Raw genomic sequence first — 22,613 nt, forward strand, 5'->3', positions numbered from 1 at the left:
AAAGAATAAGGTGTTTTACAAACTCACAACTGTAAATCTACTTTTGCAATGCCCTATATATAAAATTGGATTAAGATTAAAAAAACAAACAACCCAAACAAGCCCTGGCCAGGTAGCTCAGTTAGAACATCATTCTGAAATGTCAAGGCTGCAGGTTCTATCCCTGGTCATGACATGTACAAGAATCAATCAATGAATGCATAAATCAGTGAGGCCACTAATCGATGTCTCTCTTCCCCTGACCCCTTCCTCTCTCTTGTGTGCTCTTGCTCTCCCTCTCTCTCTCTCAAATCAATTAAAAAACAAAAAAGAAGAAAACTAAAGCACCATTTCTGGGATGCACCTTCACACTTCAAATCAGTTATATATATCCTAATTCTGCTGATTTGTTATATGACCAAAATTACTGGGAGCAGGTTCAGTGAAACCAAGTACAGAAAAAAAAAAAAAAAAAAAAAAAAAGTCCAAAGCAGCAGCAGGTATTTTTTTTTTTTTTAAACAAATGGGCCAAAAAATTTCTAAGAGTTTCAGCTATGCCTAGAATTACCTCAGGAGCAACTGCTATCCATTTTGATAAGGCAGCTGCATCTGGCATTAAAAGATGTCGAAAAATGTTTATTAAAATCTGCACCTAGGTGAAAACTGAAATAAGAGAATAGTATTTTCGACCCTTTTAAAAAATTTTATTTAGCCCTGGCTGATGTGGCTCAGTGGACTGAGTGCTGGCCTGTGAACCAAAGGGCCACTGGTTCGATTCCTGGTCTGGGGCACATGCCTGGGTTGCAGGCCAGGTCCCCAGTAGGGGGCGTGCAAGAAGCAACCGATCGATGTATCTCTTGTACATTGATGTTTCTCTCCCTCTTTTTCTGTTTTCCACACTTTGAATAAAAGGATGGGAAATACTATTAGTTTTGATTAAATGCCTAATCTTTCATGCTAAGCTCAAATTCTTATACTTATTTTTAAAATAATTGGATAGATTTCAATTTTCAAAACATATGACATATCCAAGTTAGGCTGAGAACTAGTTGCAGGGGTAATTTCACTTTGCCCTAGGGAGCATAAAGGATGGAAAATCTGAGATAGTCACACTTAAGGACTCACCTTGCCAACAAGATCCCCTGGTACTCTTCCAGTTGTCTCATGAAGCTGGGGTTGGGCTTAGTCACTGTTCGTCTTTCCTTCACATAGTCATAGGCTCGGTCCAGATTCCAGCCATATTCCTTCATTGCATAGGCAATCACAGTGGAGGCTGAGCGACTGACCCCCATTTTGCAGTGCACGAGGCATTTAGATCCATGTTTCCTAGTTTGGGGGATTGAGGTATGGAAGAAAACACAATAGTGAGTACACTTTAAAAGCTGGGTTCTAAATGTTGCCAAGTTTCCTGTTCTGTCCTTCTACTTTCTTCCTCTGCAATCCATTCCAACTTAGTGCACTTGTACATATCTAAAATCAAATGTGCAGTGGGGGTAGGCAATTCTCACGTACTCAAAGAATATTCAATGCTAGCATAACATTAAGCCTCTTTAATTCATTCAGCAAATGTCTACCAGGCATTTACAATGTGTAAGACAGTGTGCAAGGTACTGTGAAGCAAAGATCAGTAACAGCTTTTCCCTAAAAGGTGGGATTTGGTGGGAAATGCAGACAATTAAAGTTCAAAACGGTAATCGCAATGATAATTGGTCACAGAGTGTCAGGGGATAATTTTCAATTTAGAGATGAGACTCCTCTTGGGGTGTGGGGAGAGGCCAGTCCCTTCATAGCCCCTGGGGCATATTTCATGGCTGGCACACTCTTGAATTACAGGTGTGGCAGTGATTCATCTAATTCATCCAGATGTTCTGAACTGCTTCCAGTTCAAGTTCCAGTAAGGTTTCTGTCGCTGGAGGAGAGCAAAAACCAAACGAAACTAATCCTCCTCTTTGCTCAGATGCAGGCCTGGACATTACTTTTCACAACACCATGACCCGTGTTCTGTCTGGGGTCTGGCTGTATGACCTGTGGAGCTGGATGGGACCATAAGATGTACCACATGGCTTTTTTGGTGAGTAGGGTGGAATGAATAACTACTTTTTTTTTTTTTTTTAAATGGGGTGGAAGAACAAGAAAACAAACTTATCATAAGATGATACAAAAATAAAACAAAGCCCTTCAGTCTTAACATGCCACAGTGTATTACCTTGTAGAAGCAGTACTCAGTTGTGACAACTCTGCTAATAACATAGTGTCTGGCATAGAAAAAGCCTTCAAATATTTGCTAATGTGTGAACAAACTTATGGATCTGCTGATTAGATCTGTCAGCTCTAAGTAGAAACAACGTTTTTAAAATCTGGAAAAGAGTACATGGCTAGAATTCTTCCCAAGTGGCCATTCCAATAAATTTAAAAAATGTACACATCAGCCTAAAAGGGGTAATTTATTCATTCACTCACTCACTGTATTACAGTAGATAAGCTTCCTTCTGGAAGCTTATAATCCTCCTGCTGAAGATGGAGACACAGGAAAGAGTTAAGTGCCAATGCAGGGAGGCATGAGTTTAAGTGCCAAAATAGTGAGCCAAATAAGCTATAGGAATTTAGAGAACAGTCTGGAATAATTAAGACAGTCTCAAAAGGAAGGTAAGATGAACCTCCTCCCTGTCAATTAGATGCGAAATTTTGGTGTCCTAAGGTTGGTATGGTGTGTCTGCGTGCTTAAATTATCCCAAATGGCTAGGAGATACACTTATTTTGTTTATGGCACCTAAAGGTTTTCATTTACACTACAGCTGGGAGACCAATGCACAGTGACTCAGATGGAAGTTCACACATGTGCTCAATATTTCCCCATCAAGCTGACAACTTTAATGCATAAAATTTCAGGTCTATACCTGCTGGCACAAAAGGTACTCAGAGTTGGGCAATCCTAACAGAAATACAATTGTAACATCCGTTCCCATGAAAACACTTCTTCATATTGAACTAGGCTTTTCAATGGATGGCTTCTAACTCATGTAATGAAGGATCTGAAGTCAGGTCTCACCTAACCCAATTTCACCTTTCAGGTTTAAACCCTACTCCTCTACCATCCACCCCCTTCCTCCCATGAAGTGCTCAACTGCCCTGATTAAGCCTGGTATCACATTAGTAATCCTAAATCCACCCATTTGTATATAGAGCCTGGAATTCAGGGCCCTGGTTAGGGTAAAACACAGGAGGTGCCCAGTGTGCTGTTCAGAAGGCACTCACTCTCAGATGATGACCTATACTTGCAGGGACCTGAGAGTGAGTGCTGCTTAAATGTAACATGGGCACCTCATACATCTCACTCTAATCACAGCTCTGCTGAAATCAGTCTTTCTTTTCATTGAGACGGGAGCCTCACCTTGAATTCTAATCTCTTTCCCTGTGATCCTCACAACTTGCCTAGTCTCTTCTGGTCCCCTTTCCTTATGGGATTAGACTATTCCTATATACATGATGGACTCTGAAATGTGACATGATCTTAGGTTTAAGTCCTATTTTTATCACTTGTTACTTAACCTCTCTGGACCTTCTCTCTACAGCCTGTCCACCTCTGTAGAGAAGGATGACAGTAAACGCCTCTCTGGGCTTTGGAAAATATTACATGAGAGAAGATACATGAAGTACCTGGCCGTGAGTGGTATTATTATTGGGAGTGATGTAATAATAGAACACAAAATGCTCTCTAAAATATAAAACACTCTTGTAGGTGCTGACTAGAGACTGTGAGAATGAGCTCAAAGCTAGAGTATGGGAATGCCAGGTCACTAAAAGGAAGAATTTTCCGATCATGAAGATCCTTAAGTATGGAATCATTCTTAAAGGAGGACTTTAAAAACAGAATTACTTGTCATCTGCCAGGGATGATTTGAATGTGGTCTCACCTGAAGGGGGTGTGTGGACAACATGAGCTTTCAGGGTTCTATTGAAGGCAAGGAAATCCCCAGGGATTAAAAAAAAAAAAAAAAAAAAAGGTGTTGACATATTAATACTAAACACTGCATCAATATCATCAAATAGCTTCCCTGAAAGGATCAATTAAATTTTTTTAAAAAAAGGACCAATTAATTTAAGGAAGACCATCAACGGAAAGGCCAGAGAAAAATTTCACTATTTAGAATATCATAAAACTGGGGGAAAAAAAAAATACAACAAGCTTTGGAAATCTTTTTTATCTCCTTGTTTACAGAGAGAAGAACCCAGTAGTCTACCAATCTAGAATAATTTCTATTATATAAGTTTAAAATATCTCCAGTGGCAACTTAAGCATTTCATTCAGAATTTCTCCCTTCTCTCATTTCTATTTCTTTTGCTGCAGCTTAAGTTTATTTACTCTTATTTTGTGCTCAATGGAAAGAACCGACATGAATTCATCTTCTTTCAGGGGCTTTATCTACTTAAAGGTAAAATATTAAGTTGCTAGCCCTTTTCCCTTAGGACCAAGACATCTTAGTCTTCTTTCTTTCTTTCCTCCCCTTTTTCTGAGCACCCTCAGGAAGTTATCTACAGCTGTCAGGCCCCAGCCCTGTGTGATACACAGGAAAAAGGGTAAGAATGTGTTTGGGACCCATTACTCACTTGGCTTTAGAGATGAATTTGTAAGTGTCATTCCAGTAAGCCAGGAGATCCGTTGCCTCTTCATCATATACTCGAATGTTATGATACTCAAAGACTCCTGGGAAGAAGTTATCTATCTCTCGAGTGACATTCAAAATATACCGCACCCTGCAAGGAAACCAAGGGAGAATATTGGCTCTACTACTCAGGCTAAATCCAATTTCCAGCACCGTTTTTCTTGCTTAAAATTTGTTTACTCCTTAAGCTGAAATTAAATACTAAAATACTGAAGAAAGCTAAAAAACTGAGAGGCTACACTTATTTAGTATAGAAACTGTTTAACAGGGTTCAGGGCATATCTGAGAGAAAAGGTGTCTACCAAGTTCAAGATCTAAATTCCATTTTCAGTTTATATATACACAATTTCATCTTTGATAGTCTTTTGAAAACGTGTCTCGTATTTTACTCCAAAGATTCAATCTTTGATGCGACAATTCCTCTTTAGTCACTACAATCACCAGCAACATAATTTATTCTTTGGAAGTCATTTGTATTTAATCATGTATCTCAAGAAAAGGAAAGGGAAAAATTTCCTCCTGTCTTTCCAAATGCCAGATTGTCAGATTTTGCTCTACTACTCTCTCTAAACTGCAGGAAATGCAAATGAGGCCAGGGCTGGGAGGGTCAGGAAAGTTGGACTAAAATCTCTCTGAACTCTCTAGGCTGCATTCCTGGCTGCTATGGCAGCAGATGTGTCTGAGAGCTCTCCCATACTGAGAGGCCTGCAGAAAAGGGTTTATGTATCAATTTTTCCTCCCTGCTATCTCTCTTACTACACTGATCTCAATAAATGCTTGGGTTTAATTTGCTGAATGCTTATCTTTTCTCAACACTGTGTGGACTTAGACATCTTTGGTGTTTACTCCATCAAGACAACATGGGCTTGTTTTTCTGTAGAAGCTGCTTCCTTCTCAGAACCACATGAAGGATTCTATAAGCCCAATCTCCCAAATCAGAGAAATGACAACAGAAATTGTCATGCCATGTCCCAAGTGGTGTGGCTCAGAGGGTGGGGCCTCAGCCTGCAAACCAAAAGGTCACTAGTTAGATCCGCAGGCAGGGCACGTGCCTGGGTTGAGGGCCAGGTTCCAGGCTGTGGGTGTACAAGAGGCAACTGATCCATGTTTCTCTTGCACATTGATATTTCTCTCCCTCTCTTTCTCCCTCCCTCCCTCTCATTTTCTCTGAAAATAAATAAGATCTTAAAAAAAAAAAAAAAAAAAAGAAAGAAAAAGAAAAGAGAGGGAGAGTCACAGTTACTCCATTCTGCGGTTAAGGTGAAAAGACAAAAACTGTTCTGCGACATGATTTGAATCTATTTTAACGTAGCATCAAAGTCCATTACTAAAAAGGATTAAAAAAAATTAAAAAGCAAGCACATGCAACTGTGGAAAACATTCTAGCAGGTCCCCCAAAGGTTAAACAAAGTTACCATAAAACCCGGAAATTCCTCTCCTAGGTAGAAACCCAAGAAAAATGAAAACATAAATCCACCTAAAAATCTGTACATGAACGGTCATAGCAGTATTCAAAATAGTCAGAAAGTAGAAACAACCTAAAATGTCCATCAATTGATGAATGGATAAGTAAAATGTGGTATATTATAGAATATTACTTTGCAATACAAAAAATAAATGATGTACTAATACATGCTACAACATCAGTACTTCTTTAAACATAATGTTAAGTTAAAAAAACAATTCTTAAAAGACCACATATTGAGTGATTCCATTTATATATATGAAATGTCCAGGAATATGAATCTAGAGAGACAGAAAATATATTACTAGTTTCTAGGGACTAAGGGAAAGAGAGAATGAGGATGACTGCTAAAAAGTACAGGCTTTCTTTCTGGGTTGAAAAATGTTTTAAATTGCTTGTTGCACAATTGTGAACGTACTGGAAACAACTAAAATATACATTTTACTTTTTAAAAAGATTTTATTTATTTTTAGAGGGATGGGAAGGGAGGGAGAGAAACATCAATGTGAGAGAAAAACAATGATTGGTTGCCTCTAGTATGCACCCCACCTGTGGAATGAACCTGCAACCCAGGAATGTGCCCTGACTGGGAATTGAACCTGGGACCTTTAGCTTTGTGGGATGATGCCCAACCACCTGAACCACACTGGTCAGGGCAGAAGTATACATTTTAAATGGGTGAACTGTATAGTATATGTATTACATCATACTAAAACTAAGAAAAAAAAGGCAAGCACGCTTTTCTTATTTTATTTAAAGTAAAAATGAACAACCTCCTGCCTCCAATTTCATACTTCAGTATAGGATTATAGTAGAACAGAACTTCCCAATCCTTTTTATTACAAAACTCTAGGCAACCACTACCAATTGGAATGGGCACTCCTTGAAATTTATTTGCCATTTCTATATAGAGTAGCATTTTATTTGGGGTTCTAAAGTCAGCAGACTGGTGAAAATAGCCTTTATGTCAAAATTACACTTGAAAATCCCTTAAATGCTTTGGGATATAGATCCCTGAACTGTAATTCTTCACCCACTAAAGTTTAAGAACTAGTAAATTTAAGAAACAAGATCTAAGTTGGTATCTGTATATTCTACCATACTGTCTTTTAAAACAAATATATATCTGCATTTTATAATTTAGTCTTATAAACAGTAAATGAGATGAATAGGTCTCATCTCCAGCTGGGATTATAAGTCAAAAGTCAAAGTGTATTCTAAAGTCAAAGTGTATGCATGCACGATGTGATTCCAGTGCATTTGGCAAGCACTGCTGTATCAAATCTCAGATTTCATATTAAATGCTGTACCTAGGTGCTACTTTCCCACAAACCACAATCTGTCAATTTTTCTATCATTCTTTCACATTTACTGAACACCCTATTAAGCACTGAGCCAGGTGGATAAAACTAAAATAGTCTCTGCTTTTAAGAACTTTAGACTTAATCTTTATCAATGTAAACTTTCCAAGTTGTATTTATTTTCATATCTTAAATGAAGTAACCAGATTTCCTCCCCTGGAACTCTTTTCATAATTATTTGGCTTGTGTCCTGCTCCAAGTTCATTTTAGCAATTATGACATGCCTTTCTTCTGGGGGAAAAGTAAGGAGTATGCATCTAGTCATGTTCAAGATAACTAGACGGCTGACTGGTAACTGAGAAAACAGGCAGCCCACAACCAGCCAGGCAGCTATCACTCTGAGTCTCAGTAGGTGTTATCTCTGTCTACAATGAAGAGTTAGCACAGCCAATTTCCAGACATCATTTTCTCCTCTCTTGTTAGGATGATCTGACTTCCTAAGGCCAAGTTCAACAAAAAAATTCAGTCATTAGGTAGGAAGTAAAAATGAAAGAATGGAAGATTTTTGTCTGCTGAATGTTCACTATGGTCTCAATTGCTACAATAAAACTCAAAAAACACGCTGTTTAGAAGCACATTTCTTAATACAAGGTAGGTCTTGTTCAATTTCAGAAGCTTGTCAATTTTACATGTATAATTTACTTAGTCTGAAAGCACCTTGCTGATTCTCATTTATTTTTGGATCCCTAGCATCTAGCATTGTGCTTGGCCACAGAAGGAGCTCAACTGAATGAACAGCCGTGAAACCAACATATACAGTTTTGCATACTCTAACATAAAAATAGGAACCAAAGGCAAAATTATAAGGACAGTAAAAAGATCACTGCTTGCTGGGATTGGAAGTTGGGGGATAAATGGATGGAGCATAGAGGATTTGGGCAGTGAACCCCATGATACCATACTGATGGAGACATTATACATTTGGCTAAAGCCTCAGAATGCACACTACCAAAAGTGAACTGTAAGCTATGGACTTTGGGCGATTATGATGTCTCAGGGTCATCAGTTGTAATAAATGCACCACACTGGTGGGAGATATCCATAATGGGGGAGGCTATGCATGTGTTGGGGCAGGGATATATGGAAAACCTCTGTACCTTCCCTTCAATTTTGCTGTGAACACTTAAATTGCTCTTTTTTTTTTTTTTAAAGGAAGCAGTAAGTATATTTGGTTTTAACAGCATGAAAGGCTTACACATTTGTTTCTGAAACCTTGTCACTGAAACAGTTGATCTTTCTTTGTAGATGGGAGGATGAAACAGTGGGAGAACAGCAGTTTTAGTTCTTATTAGATTGCACCTGATTAGAATCAAGGGGAAGCTACTCTCAAGCTTAAACTTACTGACACCTCTTTGATTGGAAACTGGTAAAGATAAAACAGTGATGCTTACCCTCTGTTCTGTAAATCTTCTAAGTTGGAGGCATTCCATTCAGAGCCCTGTGGAACCAAAAAGACAAAGTCAGGGAGTATTAGCAAATTAACCAAACACAATACTTGAACAGGAGTCTTGTGAGAGAAGCAGCAGAGTTTCTAAAAAGAACGCTGATATCATCACTGAGTTTCCACTCTATATGCCAGGTACTTTATATGTATGTTACCAAGTTTAGTTTTCACAAATGATAGAGTAAGAAAGCTATCTTCATTTTTACAGGTAAGAAAATCAACCCTCATAGAATTCAAATAATTTCTGTTCAAGATCACATTGCTGGAAAGGTGTCTTTTACCATCCTCCAATCTAAGTTAAATGTCTGTTATTCTTGTTTATTAGAGTACTCTGATTTTTTCAAAAGCATGTATCACAATTTTATTTGTGTATTTATTCATGTGCTTATTTACTACCCCTCTCCTCCACTGTAGTGTTAAGCTTCTCTTGTTCCCTATGGAAACCCCTGTATACTGCCTGACACCTGGCAGGTAGTCAATAAACATCTTTTGAATGAACAAAGTGATATTATTACAAACTAAACTTAGATTTCATTCTAAAGCCCACACTCTTTCCATTGGATTATGTTGCATGGAAGGAGTTGGGGTGGGGGTGGGGAAGTCGTGTGTGTGTGCAGAGTGAAACAGCAGCTTCTGACAAATGAGGGAAATATGGTATATACAATTTAAGGAGGTTCTACAGATTATCTGGAAGATACACCAATTTTTAATATTTTGACACATTTGCTTTCTCTTCTTCCCTTTTTTAAAATATATATCTCCTACTTTTTCCCCCTGAACCATTTAAAAGTGATTTGAGCATCATGATACTTCCCTTCAACACTTGATCACATATTAAGAACAAAAACATTCTCCTAATAATTCCACTTGTACAACCAAGAAAGATAACATTAATACAATAACAATCATCCATATCTGAATTTCAAAAATTGTCCTTAAAATGTATTTTATATTCATTTGATCAAGAATCATACTGTGGCTCTGGCTGGGTAGCTAGCTGGTCAGAGCATCGTCCTGATACACCAATGTTGTGGGTTCGATCCCTGGTCAAGGCATATATAAGAATCAACCAATGAATGCCTAAAAAGGTGGAAAAACAAATTGATGTTTCTCTAAAATCATTACATTAAAAAAAATCATACTTGACATTTAGTTGCCATGTCTCTATCTCCTTTAATCTAGAACAGCCCACCCTCACCTTTGTCTTTTTTGTGTTATTGATACTTTTGTAGACTACAGTTCTGCAATGTTGGGAGAACTCCCCACAGTCTGGATTTGTCTGATTGTTTACTGATGACTATATTCAGGTCAAATATTCTTCGCAAGAATATTACAAGGGTAATGTTATGTACTTCCTACTGCATCAAATCACAAGGCACATAACATCAGTTTGTCCCATTATTTGTCATGCTGACTTGAATTCTTGGTAGTACCTTTGTGTCTGGTATAACCTTCTGTTGTAAAGGTTTCTTCACAATATATCTTTGTATAATATATAGCTTTAGGTATAAGGAATCTTTGAAGCCATGTGAATATTCTGTTTCACAATAATCTTTTACACTATAGTTTCAGCATCAGTTGCTGATCTTGCCCAAATCAATTATTTTATTGGAGGTTACAAAATGGTGATTTTCTAATCTCATCATTCCTTCTGCATGTTAGTTGGCATTTTTCTGTAAAAGAGAGCTTTATCTAATCGATGTTTTCATCCTTTAGTTGAGTGTCACTATGAACTCCTGAATTATTTACTGTTTTTACCGTTATAATCTATTATCATTGCTTTTTTTTTTTTTTTTTTTTTGACACTCAGATTGTCCTGAATTTGGCCAGTGGGAATATTTTCAAGCATGCTTGTTTTGATAGGACACCATTAGCCTTTAGTAATCCCTTATTTTCTGGTACAAAAAGAAATTGTTTCAGATTCACTTTGTGAGTGAAACCCACCATTTCTCCAACAAGTCCCTGGCTTCTTTTAGTTAAGAATGGTACTTTCAAATCAAGATCTAGGCATTAAAATTGGGTACCCTCATAACTAGTGGGTACCACTGCTAAAATTTTTCAGCGGATAGATCTGGCAAATATTTCCAAATATACAATCAATTTATACTGGTACCTCTGATTCAAATGTAATACTGCAAGGTGCTTTCTTTCTTGCCCTTCCCCCGTTATGTATATCATCCTACTCCACAGTGAGCATCTTGGTTCCCAACAACTCATTTGCTCTACTTACAAAACAGTTTAAACATTATTACACCGACACCACAACCAACAACAAACCTATTAAGTTCAAATTTTCTTTGCAGTTCTTTTTTAAAAATTATATCCCACTAAGGGGTACAGAGTATTATACTTTAAAGTTATTTAAATCAATTTCTTTCTGTGAGGTTATAAATTTGATATACATTTGGATTCATTTGTTCCTATTTGTATTCAATTTTTCCATTCTTTTTTTGAAATAATTTTTTATTTTTCAATTCCATTCTTTTTGATTTTTTATGAATATATATAACTTTCACATGGTTGAAAAGCAAAAGTGGATTTAAAAGTAAACTTGAGCCCTGGCTGGGTGGGTCAGTTGGTTGGAGCTTCGTCCTGTACACCAAAAGGCTGCGGGACTGATTGCTGGTCAGAGCACAAACCTATGTTGCGGGTTGGAGCATGTGCAAGAGGCAACCAATCAATGTTTCTCTCACACTTACAACATCGATGTTTCTCTCTCTTTCTCCTTCCCCCTCCCTCCTTCGTTCTTTTCTCTCAAAAAGCAATAAACATGTCCTTGGGTAAGGATTAAAAAACAATAAATAAATAAAAGTAAAGTTGAAGTCTCACTCCCACCCCATCTCTTCAATACCCATGGGTAGCCGTTTTCATTAGTTTCTGGCCTATTCTACCTATGTTCTATTTTTGAAGAAAATATATAAGCAAATATATACTTATTACTATATCTTATACAAAAATAGTAGTATACAAAAATAGTATACTACATATACTTTTTTTACTTTTCATCTTCAAATGTATGATATAAACCACTCCATATCATAGTTCATAGAGGTCTTCCTTATTCTTTCTTACATCTGTGCAGTACTTAATTGGGTAATGATATAATAGTTTATTAAACTACTCTCTTGAGAATGATGTTTCATATCTGTGGAAGCAAGATTTCTGGGTCAAGGGTAAATATTATAGTTTTGCTAAAACCCTGCTAAATTCCCCTCCATAGAATTTAGAACAATTCTGCATTCCCACTAGCAATGTATGAGAGTGCCACTTCTTCCAGAGCTTTGCCAACAAAATGTGTTTGAGCTTTTGAATTTTTGCCAATCTGATAGGTGTGAAATGTAATCTCAGTGTAATTCCAATTTGCATTTCTTTTAACAGTACAGGTGAGCAAATTTTCAATACTTTAGGTCCATTTCTATCTTTGAGCTACCTGTTCATGTCGTTTGAAAAGACAAACACTTAAAAATTAGAATTTACCTATTTAGGAATTATTCAGTCAATGGAATTTAGCATTAGAAGACTCAGTTTAATTCCCAACTCCCCTTCCTATTGTTGGGAATTAGACAAACTACTTAACCTGTCTTCATTTTCCTTATCTATAAAATGGAATACTTCTCCCACCCTAATCCTACATATCTAATGGGCACCTTCCTCTCATATTACAAATACAGTTTCTTCCAATTCCTTCTGCCTTGTGAGAATACAAAGAGAAGTCTGTAACCTGGAAGAGGACCCTCACTTGACCATGCAGGCCCCTGATCTCAGACTTTCAGCCTCTAGAACTCTAAAAACAAATTTCTGCTGTTTATAAGTCAACAAACAAAAGCTGTTTCCCTCATGTTAAAATGGAAAAACCCTCTTTTCATTCTGAGTCCTCCTCTACATGCTGTCTTTTTCCCCTTCCCCTCCTATCCAGGACTCAAGAATTTCTCCAATTCTTCATTTCACATGTGTTTCAACCCACAGCACTGTGGCTTATGCCCTTATCACTCTCCTCAATGTTACTAATGACCTCTTCTAAATTGTCTGTTTCAAGGGTCACCTTTGTATCCTTATTGCACTGGCCTTCTGTGAGTATCTATTTGATATGGTTCATCAGTCCCTCCTTATGGGAATAGATCACACTCCACAAATATCTAACCTCATGCCCAGCACAATAAAGAAGATCAACAAATGCCTGTTGAATGATCAGATGAAATAAGTAAATAAAGGACTTTGAAAATTGTTAGGTGTATGCAGGCACTCTCACAATATTGTAAGTGGAATGTATTTTAGCCACTTAACTGGAAGATCTCAAGGAAGTTCCAGTAAGTGATGGACAGTTCATCTCTTCTGCAGACTAGGGCTCAGCTGACTTGCCTTAAAAAAATATAGACAGTTCTGAAGATACTGTGCTCAACCTTAGCAAACTAGCTCCCACACCAGAGAAGAGGCAAGATCTACAGAGGATTTCAAGGAGACAGAAGCCAAGCAATAAAGGGTCGAGTGGCTAAACTGGAGCCAGAGAAATGTGACCACCTAACTTCCTAATTTAGAAATCTAAATCCTCTGAGGAATTCTGTCCAGCCAGATGGAAATCACCCTTATGTGATGGGGAAAGTCCATGGTTTTATTTATCTGTCCAGAGAAAATTCAATCTAATAATCAGAAAGGACACATATTCAGAAACTAAATAAATTAAAAGTCCTGGCTATTGACTCAGTGAAGCCTGTATAAAATGACTTGGGCTGTGGTTAAGGCTGCTTTGAGTTCAACCTGAAATAACTGAAGTCACTGTGGTGTAATTACTTTTCTGCTCTCAATACAAATGCCATTCATATTAGCCCTCTGAGGGTCTTCCACATGCTCAATCTTTTTTCTCTCTGCTTCTCAGGGATTGTAATGACTTAATTCCATGGGGATTTTCACTGTGTTCTATGTAATTTTGCAAATCATTTATCAATTTTCCTGAAATGTGAAATGAAATCTTGGAACTATAATGCACTTTTAAGTAAATTCATTTCCATCTTTTCATTATGGTTCCCCTACACTGTACCCTGGCCCAAAGACCCAAGTGACTGATTTCCTTTCAGTTGTTACCCTCAGGAAATAGCCCTGTTGAGGTCCAAATGTTCCAAGCAAACTAGAAGAGGAGAGCACATTTATGACAGATAAGAGGAAGTGTGCGGGGTTTCTGTTAAAGTCAATATAACTTGACACAATCTCCAAGGATTGATAGCGCTGCCCATATCTTCTTCAACATGTGTACAGACTCAACACTGTAAGCCACATTACTGTGGCAACCAGGCACAAGGTTTCTTTTAACTGTATCCTACACATCTAGTAGAGGAACAAAAATCATGAATATGATTAAACAGTCCATTTTATTACTGTCTCACCTATTCACATATCCTCCATTTCTCTGAACCTAGTGTATAAAAAGTAACCACAAATTTGAGGCTTAATCTTTCTTTGAAAAGTAAACTTTTCATTATTCTAAATAATGAAAATAATTTAACTAATTCTAAACTTTAGAATATTTCATTATTCTAAAAGGATGTGTAATGTTAAATCTTGAAAAGGATATCAGCAGTAAAAATTCTGACTGCCTTTTTTCATGAGGAAAATTATTGTATATGTGCTGCCAAAGCAAGTACCATGAACAAAACTATTTTGTTGTGTGTCCAATACTCCTGTGTTTCCCTTGTTGAACTAAGAAAGTTGCCTGCCTTCCTGCAAAGGGTCTACGTTCACATCTAGCTTTTTCTCAGCCAAATCGGACAGCCTCCAGGAGAGCTGTTGATATTGAGATTTGGTTGGTCAAAGGCTTCCAGCTCAGAGAAACAGTATACTCTTAAGGGCGTGGCAAAACTTTTTCTGGAAATACCCTGGCTTCCAACCAATGAATCCTCTCTTGCTGAAGATTTTCTTTAAAATATGCTTTATACCTTTCTTCTCCATACCAGCTGGATACCTCTCCAAATAAACATCTCTGTGCACTGCCCCACAGAGCCGAACATTCTTCCAAAGGAAGGGGAGAAATCCTGCTGCCTCCCTTCACACAATCTACTCACACTCCAGGCATGGCAGCTATGCACAAGATGAAATGACTTTGCAGAAAATTAACACCACCATTTGCAGCTTGGATAAAGACCTCTTTTCCCCTGTCGATTGCTGGGAAAGCAAGCAGAGCAGAGACTCACTGGAGGAGAGATAGGGTTGGACACAGGACATGTTGGTGCAAACAAAGGGAGGAAGCCATCAAGGAAAAAGTGCAAGAAGATGTTTAGACAACCTGTTCTTCTATCTTGTTTCAGTATTCTCCAGTTTGAAAGTTCTTTTTTTCCTCTCAAATAAGAAAAATATTCAAAGTAGAAAGAACATGTCCATTCTCTTGAAAACACAATTGTATCTGAAGCAGAATATTTTTTCCTGTTTACAAAAATGGTAATTCCTTTTTTCAAAAACATATATAGTTAAAAAATTAAAAAAGACAAAGGCAGTATTATATAAGATAACACAGCTTATCTCTCAGCAATGATTATTATTGTCTTTTAAATTTTTCTAAGTTTTCTACAATGACCATGAATTATTTTTGTAATGAGAAATTTACAGTTGATTAGAAGCTGTAATTTGGGAAGAACTGAGTTGTTCTTTCCGTTTAGAGCACCATTAAAATTTGTTTATATGTCCTAAAATATACCCTTTGAAAAGGTAGGTAAGGAGAAAGTAGTTCTTTAAGGGGTGGCAGCAGAGAAACAGGGAGGTATGACTGAAATTAAACAGGGTGACCAGTCAGATATTGACTGTATTTGATATTCATGTCTATATACTTTTAGGTATTAAAATCCAAGATGAATAGAAAAGTTAAGTTTACAGCTTTGGTCACTTAAACACATGAGCTATTTGTGGCAATGGGCACTTGTCCTTTATAAAAATGTCATGATACATGAAGACAGTTGGGGGCAGGGCCCATTTGAATGAATGACTCATAAGTTTTCTATAGATAACACAAAAATTCTTTCCCACAAAACAAGAGCAAGGAATACCCGAGTCCTTGTGGAAGTATACACAAAAGATAGCAAAGCCAGGTGCTTTACAAATGGAAAGGTCAAGAACAGATTTGCAGTATGATATACATCCAGAAATGGCGACACACATTGGTCAAGTTAAAGTAATGGAAAAGAAGCTCCCCTCCCAGCTCACAGTTTTTCATGAGTAATTAATTTCACAGCTATACACCACTATGATTCACTCTATAAGCACACATACTCTAGAGTGTCAACAAGTTACTCAGGGCCCAAGTCTTCCATGACACAAAGTCTGACTGCTTGGTGAAATAAAATAAAACTTGAATATCCAGGATGAGATGCTCCAGTTTAGTTTCTGTGTGCATTTATTCCTCTTATCTCCTGTTTCCCAGCTTCTAATCATTTCATAGTTCACAAATGTCTTCAGCAGAAAAAAGTAGTAAAATTCAAACCAATTGAATTTAGTTCTTTGTTAGCATTTTTGGCCTAAGTGTGTGGTAAGTGGAAACAAAAACAAGGATTTGGCATCTTCCCAACCCCTACTCCCCAATTTTAATCGTCCCTGTTAACCTTGTTCCCACTATTTGTACAGATAAAAACTAGAACTCTTAATATTTGGGAGAAGTATGTGCCTTAGGATTTTTGAAGCTTTCCTAGTTCATCTGTCAGAGAGGTCTTGGACTACTTACAGGTTATTCAATGTTCAAGAATCATGAAGAACAATTTTAAGTTACCAGATTTTTGGTAATCACAAAAGTGTCTGGGGGACTCAAAATGTAGCTACAAGGTTCAAAATGCTTAAAAGTCCAATAGCCTCTCAGGTTCCCACTTGCTCTGCTTAGATATATCAGACCTTAAGATACCTTTGGCAGATTTGAAAGAGTGACCTTAGCAGGGGTGACCAACCTGTGGCCCAGGGTTGCTATGAATGAGGCCTAATACGAAATTGTAAATTTACTTAAAACATTGACTTTTTTTTTTGATTACATGTCACAATGTATTTAATGTGTGGCCCAAGACAACTCTTTTTTCCCAGTGTGGCCCAGAGACACCAAAAGGTTGGACACCCCTGCAGGATGGTGCTATTTGGATACACTGTAGAAAACTATTATGGACTGGTCCCTTTTTGACTTTGACTATTGTAAGAACAGATGAGATATTTAATAACCCAGAGGGAAGAAAGACCTGATTTGTAGCATTTGCCAATTTCCTTTGTGCAAATTTTCCCACCATAGTCAATTTTATGATGTTACTGAGTAAGAAATTGGGAACAGATGAGCAGAAGCTTATCATTATATAACACTGCCAAAATATAATAGACATAATAAACTTAAGAGCACAGATAATAGTAAAAGAATTAGAAACTGATGAGGTTTGAGTATCTATTAACTTTGTTTTTAATGTGTTATTTTATTTAAATACAATAAAATGTAACAGCTGCCCACCCCCATGAATTGGTTCCAACTAGCTTCAGCACACCACTTAAAGCGGCCCCCAAACTTACCAAGAACACATGCTCAAATATCTGTGTAGGGCTGTCCATCTGACCAAGGATCACTATCATTTCATTATCTATAAATTCCTTGAATTCTCTCAGGTTGCACACCATTTGCATTTCCAACTCAGTTCGTATCTGAAACAAAGATGACATATTAAACTCCCTGTAAAGTCCCTCTATACTTTTAATCACTCACCATTTCTAGCCCGACCCTTATTCCACTCTGAGCTGACCTTGAAACAATGAGGACCTAAGGTCTCTTACCTCTTTGGATGTGATATTCTCCAAATCCTTCTGCATCATAATCTCCCTTAATTTGGTTTTAATTAGTCTTTCTGTTCGCTCACGTTCAGTTGGTCTGAGAAGAGAGGAATGGTGATTTTTCTTAGGCAGGCATTTAAGTTAATGAATGTGCCATTTGAGCATGCTTCCAAATTGGCAGACTTTGCCTCTATTACCCTCAAATTCATACTCTGGAGGAATGGGCAAAAGGAAACAATGTTTTTTAAAATTTCTTTTCAGAATGTATAGAATGTAAACATGTAGAAATTATTACCTGAAGAGGCTGTACATGTATAAAAGCCCTTAAATATATTTATATATAGATCCTTGAAGGAGTAAAGACAAGTAGGCTATATTGAGTGTAATACTTTAATGATGGAGACCATAATCCATATTTTCCCATCAAATACCCCTGAGTTGGGTAGACCAGTGGTGTGACCCACTATGGGACTGGATCTTTTGTAGCATAATTCATCATTCATTCATTGCTATGGTTCTAGAAAACAGGAAAGAGAGATTTCTGCCTTTTTCAAGGAGGCAAATTCTCTTCCAAAATGGGTTTTCAGGATTAATTACCTGGAGTACTTCTATCCAAAATGTTTTCCTTTTCACAAAAGCTCTCACACTATATCTGTGAAATTATCCCCATTTTACAAATAAAGGAAATAAACAGCTGAAGAGTTAAATGACATGCCAATGATCACACACACTGGTGGGAGAACCAGTACTCTCAGCCTGGCCTAACACCCTACCTGCAGGATTATGTTGCTTCCTTTCGTCTTCTGACTCTTTTAAAAATAAAATTACCCTTGGAAGCTTAATAGGAAATCAAACCAGGAAGCTGATTTTCCAATAACTAGACAGGTATTGGTTCAATGTAACCAGGTGCTTCTCTCTAAAAGCATTATTTCATGTTATTCAGACTTTAAGCGAGGCTGACAGAGAGCACTTTCTGTCTCATCTTACCCCTCCTACCTACTCAAGAAAGGTATCTGCTCTGTACCTCCTTATTTGGAGATGGACATGGACTAAGCCTTTAGGCATCCTGCCTGCCCCTGCTGCCTACAGCCTTATCACTGGCTGCAAAAATAGCTTCAGTAATCTCCAAAGATGGATGTTCTGACCCTACAACCTTGGGGCTCCCTACGACTTCAGCTTTTGGTTTCTCATCAACCCTGCAGAATACAGCTAATACCTGTGCCATTTCTTGTCATTCAGCCAAGGCTTCCCTGTCTTGACTAGGATTAAAATTCTTAATCATGCTCCCCACCATTTTTCCTAGACATAGGTAATGGTAAAGTATACACTTCGGTATTCTATTAAAGAGAAATATTGGTATAAAAATATTTTAGCACACGGCGCATGGATTAGATTCCCTAGTTTAGCGATCTTTATCAAAATCCTTCACACCTGTTTGAGGCAGAGTGCTCTGGGAGAAGACACATCTGGGTTTCAATCCCAGTCCTACTACTTACTAGTGGTGTGAACTTGAACAAATTCCTTTCTTTCTTTGAGTCTCTTCCCTTTTATAAAGAATAAGAACAGTATTAATACCTGGCTCATGAGGTACTCCTGAGGGTTAAAATGAGATACCCTGTATGAAGTGCCTGGCATAGCACTGGACATAAACCAGAGGCACCACACACGTTCCCTTGCTCCCCTTCCTTGGATTTTGAAACATAAACTTCATTCATAGTAGAGCATTTAAGTCCATTTTGGCACACATTCTCCCTGTGTTCTCAGCATACTTTTTAAGGTTTTTCTAGTCAACTTAGGAAGGAAATGGGACTGGAAAAAGCATTACAACACACGCACACTTCTTCAATCTCACTGAAGAAAAATTTGGGAAATACATAAAAACACAAGGAACTAAAAATCCTTCTGTCAGAGACAATCATTATTAATATGGTAACTGACAGCTTTAAGTCTTTTTCTATGAACAGATAAAGATTTGCCTATTAACTTATCTTAAAACTGAGGTTATAGTGTACATACTAAGAACTAACATTTAATGAGCCTCTACCATGTGCCAGGGACTACATTTTACATTATTTCTTTTGTTTGGGAATATAGAGAAATTACGGGCAATTACCTTTTTTTTGTATTGTAATTTCCAAATTTTCTCTAATAAAATCATGAAAAATTAGAACTGTTTTCTCTCTTATTTCAGTCTGGTTCAGGACATCAGATGTGACATCCATTCCTCTGATACCTATCAATCAACTGTGAGGCAGGAAATTGGTAGCATTTCCCAAGATTCTGAAAGCCAAACTAACCCTTACTTTTTTTGTTACTGTGGGATCTTGAAAGGACTAAGGATAAGGAAAAATATGTCCTAGTTAACACCCTATGCAAAAAGGCTCCCATTGATTTCCTGACTGTTCTGTTCACGCAAAACTTGGAAATTTCACCTTTTCTAGTAAAAAAATAACTTATTAATTACCTAAATTGAGACTTTTTAAAAAAAATCATGAACTATTTTGGAAAAGTCACGAACTACTTTAGGAATCTGTAGATGAAGATTTGTAAGGTCAGATAGTATAAGTAAGCTACTCTTCTTTCGCAGGTATAGAATATCTTGGAAATGCAGAAAGATCAATTCAGAGCAAAATAAACATCCTGATTAATTTCCAAAGCAGGAACTAAGTGTGAAAAAATTTCTAAAATAGTTACATAAGTTTCAACACACAGACCTAAAAAGGAAATAAACATGGGCTCCACCTTAGGCCTTTATTTAACTCACAGTACATCCGGAAGATCTGATAAAATCTTACTGAGACAGACTTAACAAGGTAAAGGTAAACTGAGTAAGACTTGTGAATTATAAAATTAAAAAAAATTCTGAACAGAAATCAGTTTAGAATTAGAATAACAACCTAAGCATTCTTTTTAAATTGACTAGAAATCTCCTCAGTATTGGAAACATCCTTGTAAAAGCTTCTCTTAGTTACTAATTTGCTTACCGAATGTTTCTTTCACAGATAATGCAAAGGCAGACTTAGCTACTATAGTTCTTATCTATGGAGACTGCACTGTGCCCAGGAGTGAAACTCCTAAGGCCTCTGCAGGCAACAGAAAGAAGAGGGTTCTCCATATGGTAGTTGTGTAGTGTAGATAGTGACTAATATTGCTGGTTAATATTAATTCCCAAGAGGCGAGATTAAGGAGGAACATATTGCTTACGACATCCTTGGGACACAACTGGATGGAACACTCCTCATGGAGAGGACTTCCATGATCCTGAGCAAACTAACTTACATGTCAGTGAAGAGAGCGGGAGAGTCGGGCCGGTGGGACTGAACATCTTGCATGGCATTCCATTCATTGACTGATGATTGATCTGAGTTGATATGGCTCTCGTAATAACTCACCCAGGTGAGAAACAGGCTGCCTGGGTAGTAGTTATGCATTCTGGCCACTTCACAAGCCTTGTGTAAACTCTGTAGTGCAGACCTGAAAGATACGCAGGGAAATGAGCACTGTAGAATTTTGGGGGTACCAAAAGTCCAGTAAGACACGTGACCCCAAACTTTTCCAATTTTTAAATCCTATAGAATTTGGCCTCTGGAGAGTCTACTCCCTGGAATTCAAGATTCTCTGATTCTGATTATAGTATATTATCTCTTCATAGCAATCAACGAGGCAGTTCTTGCTGAAAGATATGAGGCATTATTAAGGTAGGGGTAGAGGAGAACAGGAGAACTGACAACCCAACAGTGAAAAATAGGTCCAAGTACCTATGGAACTCATGACTCCATAGTTGGAAGCATGCTGTGACTATGCTATATCATCAGAAAATTAAAGATTGCAACCATTTACTATATAAAGATTTGTTTTCCTTGGCACAGAATCATGTTACAGCATACATTTCCTATGATTCTTGGAGGCTCCACAAAGATCACATTGACAGATGTCCCTAAGCCTTAAGGACATGTCCTTTAATGTCCAGGAAGTACTGACCTAATGACGTTGAAAATTCTTGCTGCCTTAGCCTCCCAGTTTCTTTAAACTATTTATTCATACACTTGAGCTACCTTCTAAGAACAGCTTGGATTATTTTTAAACTAATTAAATCTCTGACTCTTGATTCAGGAACCCAAGAAAAGTAAACAAACCTGAAAAGTATCTTTTGGTTAATATTTGGGAGAAGCCAAAGCCAGAAATGCTAGAAAGTTAGTTACACAGGAACAGGGATCTAAAGTCCCTCCTAAGAGAAAAGGACAGTATGAGAGAATTTTGCAGCCAATCAATTTACATCTTTTTCTTACGAATACTTTATTTTTTTCTCTCATAACAAAAGTGATCCAGGATCGCTTTAGAAAACTTAGAGACCTGAGGTAAAAGGCAGAAATTTATAGCTAATAAGGCATGTCATTTAACAAGTACAAACCGTGCTCTAACTATGAACTGGGCATTCTGAGGCAGTGTGATCCAACTGCCTAGAAATAACCAGTAGTAAGCTATTAGTATAGATCTTTACAGTCTTTGTCTATGCATAGATCTATAATAAAGATATGACCATATTCTGCATACTATTCTAACATGTTCCTTTATTTTACATTTTGTCATCATCTTTCCATGTGAATAAACACCCTTCAACTAGGTATTTTTTATGGTTTACATACTTAGTAACATGAATATATCGTAATTTAATTTCCATTTTTCAGACATTTAAATTTTTTCCTAATTTTTTGTTATTATTAGAACACTGACATTATTACATTTAAAATTTTTGCACATATCCATGATTATTATCTTATGATAAATTCTTAGAAATAGACTTACTAGATCAAAGAGCATGTAAAATGATAAGGCATATTGGCAAATCATTCTTGAAAAATGTTTTGGTAGTTTATTCTCCCATCAATAGTACATAACAATGTCCGCTCCACGAGTCCTTGTGAACCCCA

The 22,613-nt window shown here is 37.2% G+C and overlaps 1 protein-coding gene across 2 annotated transcripts in view; it reads right to left on the minus strand.

Annotated features, from left to right (window-relative positions):
• The window catches only part of SSH2 (slingshot protein phosphatase 2), a 230,047-nt gene that overhangs the window by 18,124 nt on the left and 189,310 nt on the right, over nt 1–22,613 (minus strand). For both annotated transcript variants that reach the window (XM_054573257.1, XM_054573256.1), the window contains 6 exons: nt 20,962–21,156; nt 17,686–17,779; nt 17,428–17,556; nt 8,861–8,907; nt 4,588–4,734; nt 1,105–1,305 (listed from right to left, as the gene is read on the minus strand). In XM_054573257.1, coding sequence (XP_054429232.1) covers nt 1,105–1,305; nt 4,588–4,734; nt 8,861–8,907; nt 17,428–17,556; nt 17,686–17,779; nt 20,962–21,156 — 813 coding nt within the window. The remainder of the gene's footprint in view (nt 1–1,104; nt 1,306–4,587; nt 4,735–8,860; nt 8,908–17,427; nt 17,557–17,685; nt 17,780–20,961; nt 21,157–22,613) is intronic.

This window comes from Pteronotus mesoamericanus, unplaced genomic scaffold (genome assembly GCF_021234165.1).
Source record: "Pteronotus mesoamericanus isolate MK-2021 breed Mesoamerican mustached bat unplaced genomic scaffold, CSHL_Meso_final contig_246, whole genome shotgun sequence".
In the NCBI taxonomy this organism is placed as follows: Eukaryota; Metazoa; Chordata; class Mammalia; order Chiroptera; family Mormoopidae; genus Pteronotus; species Pteronotus mesoamericanus.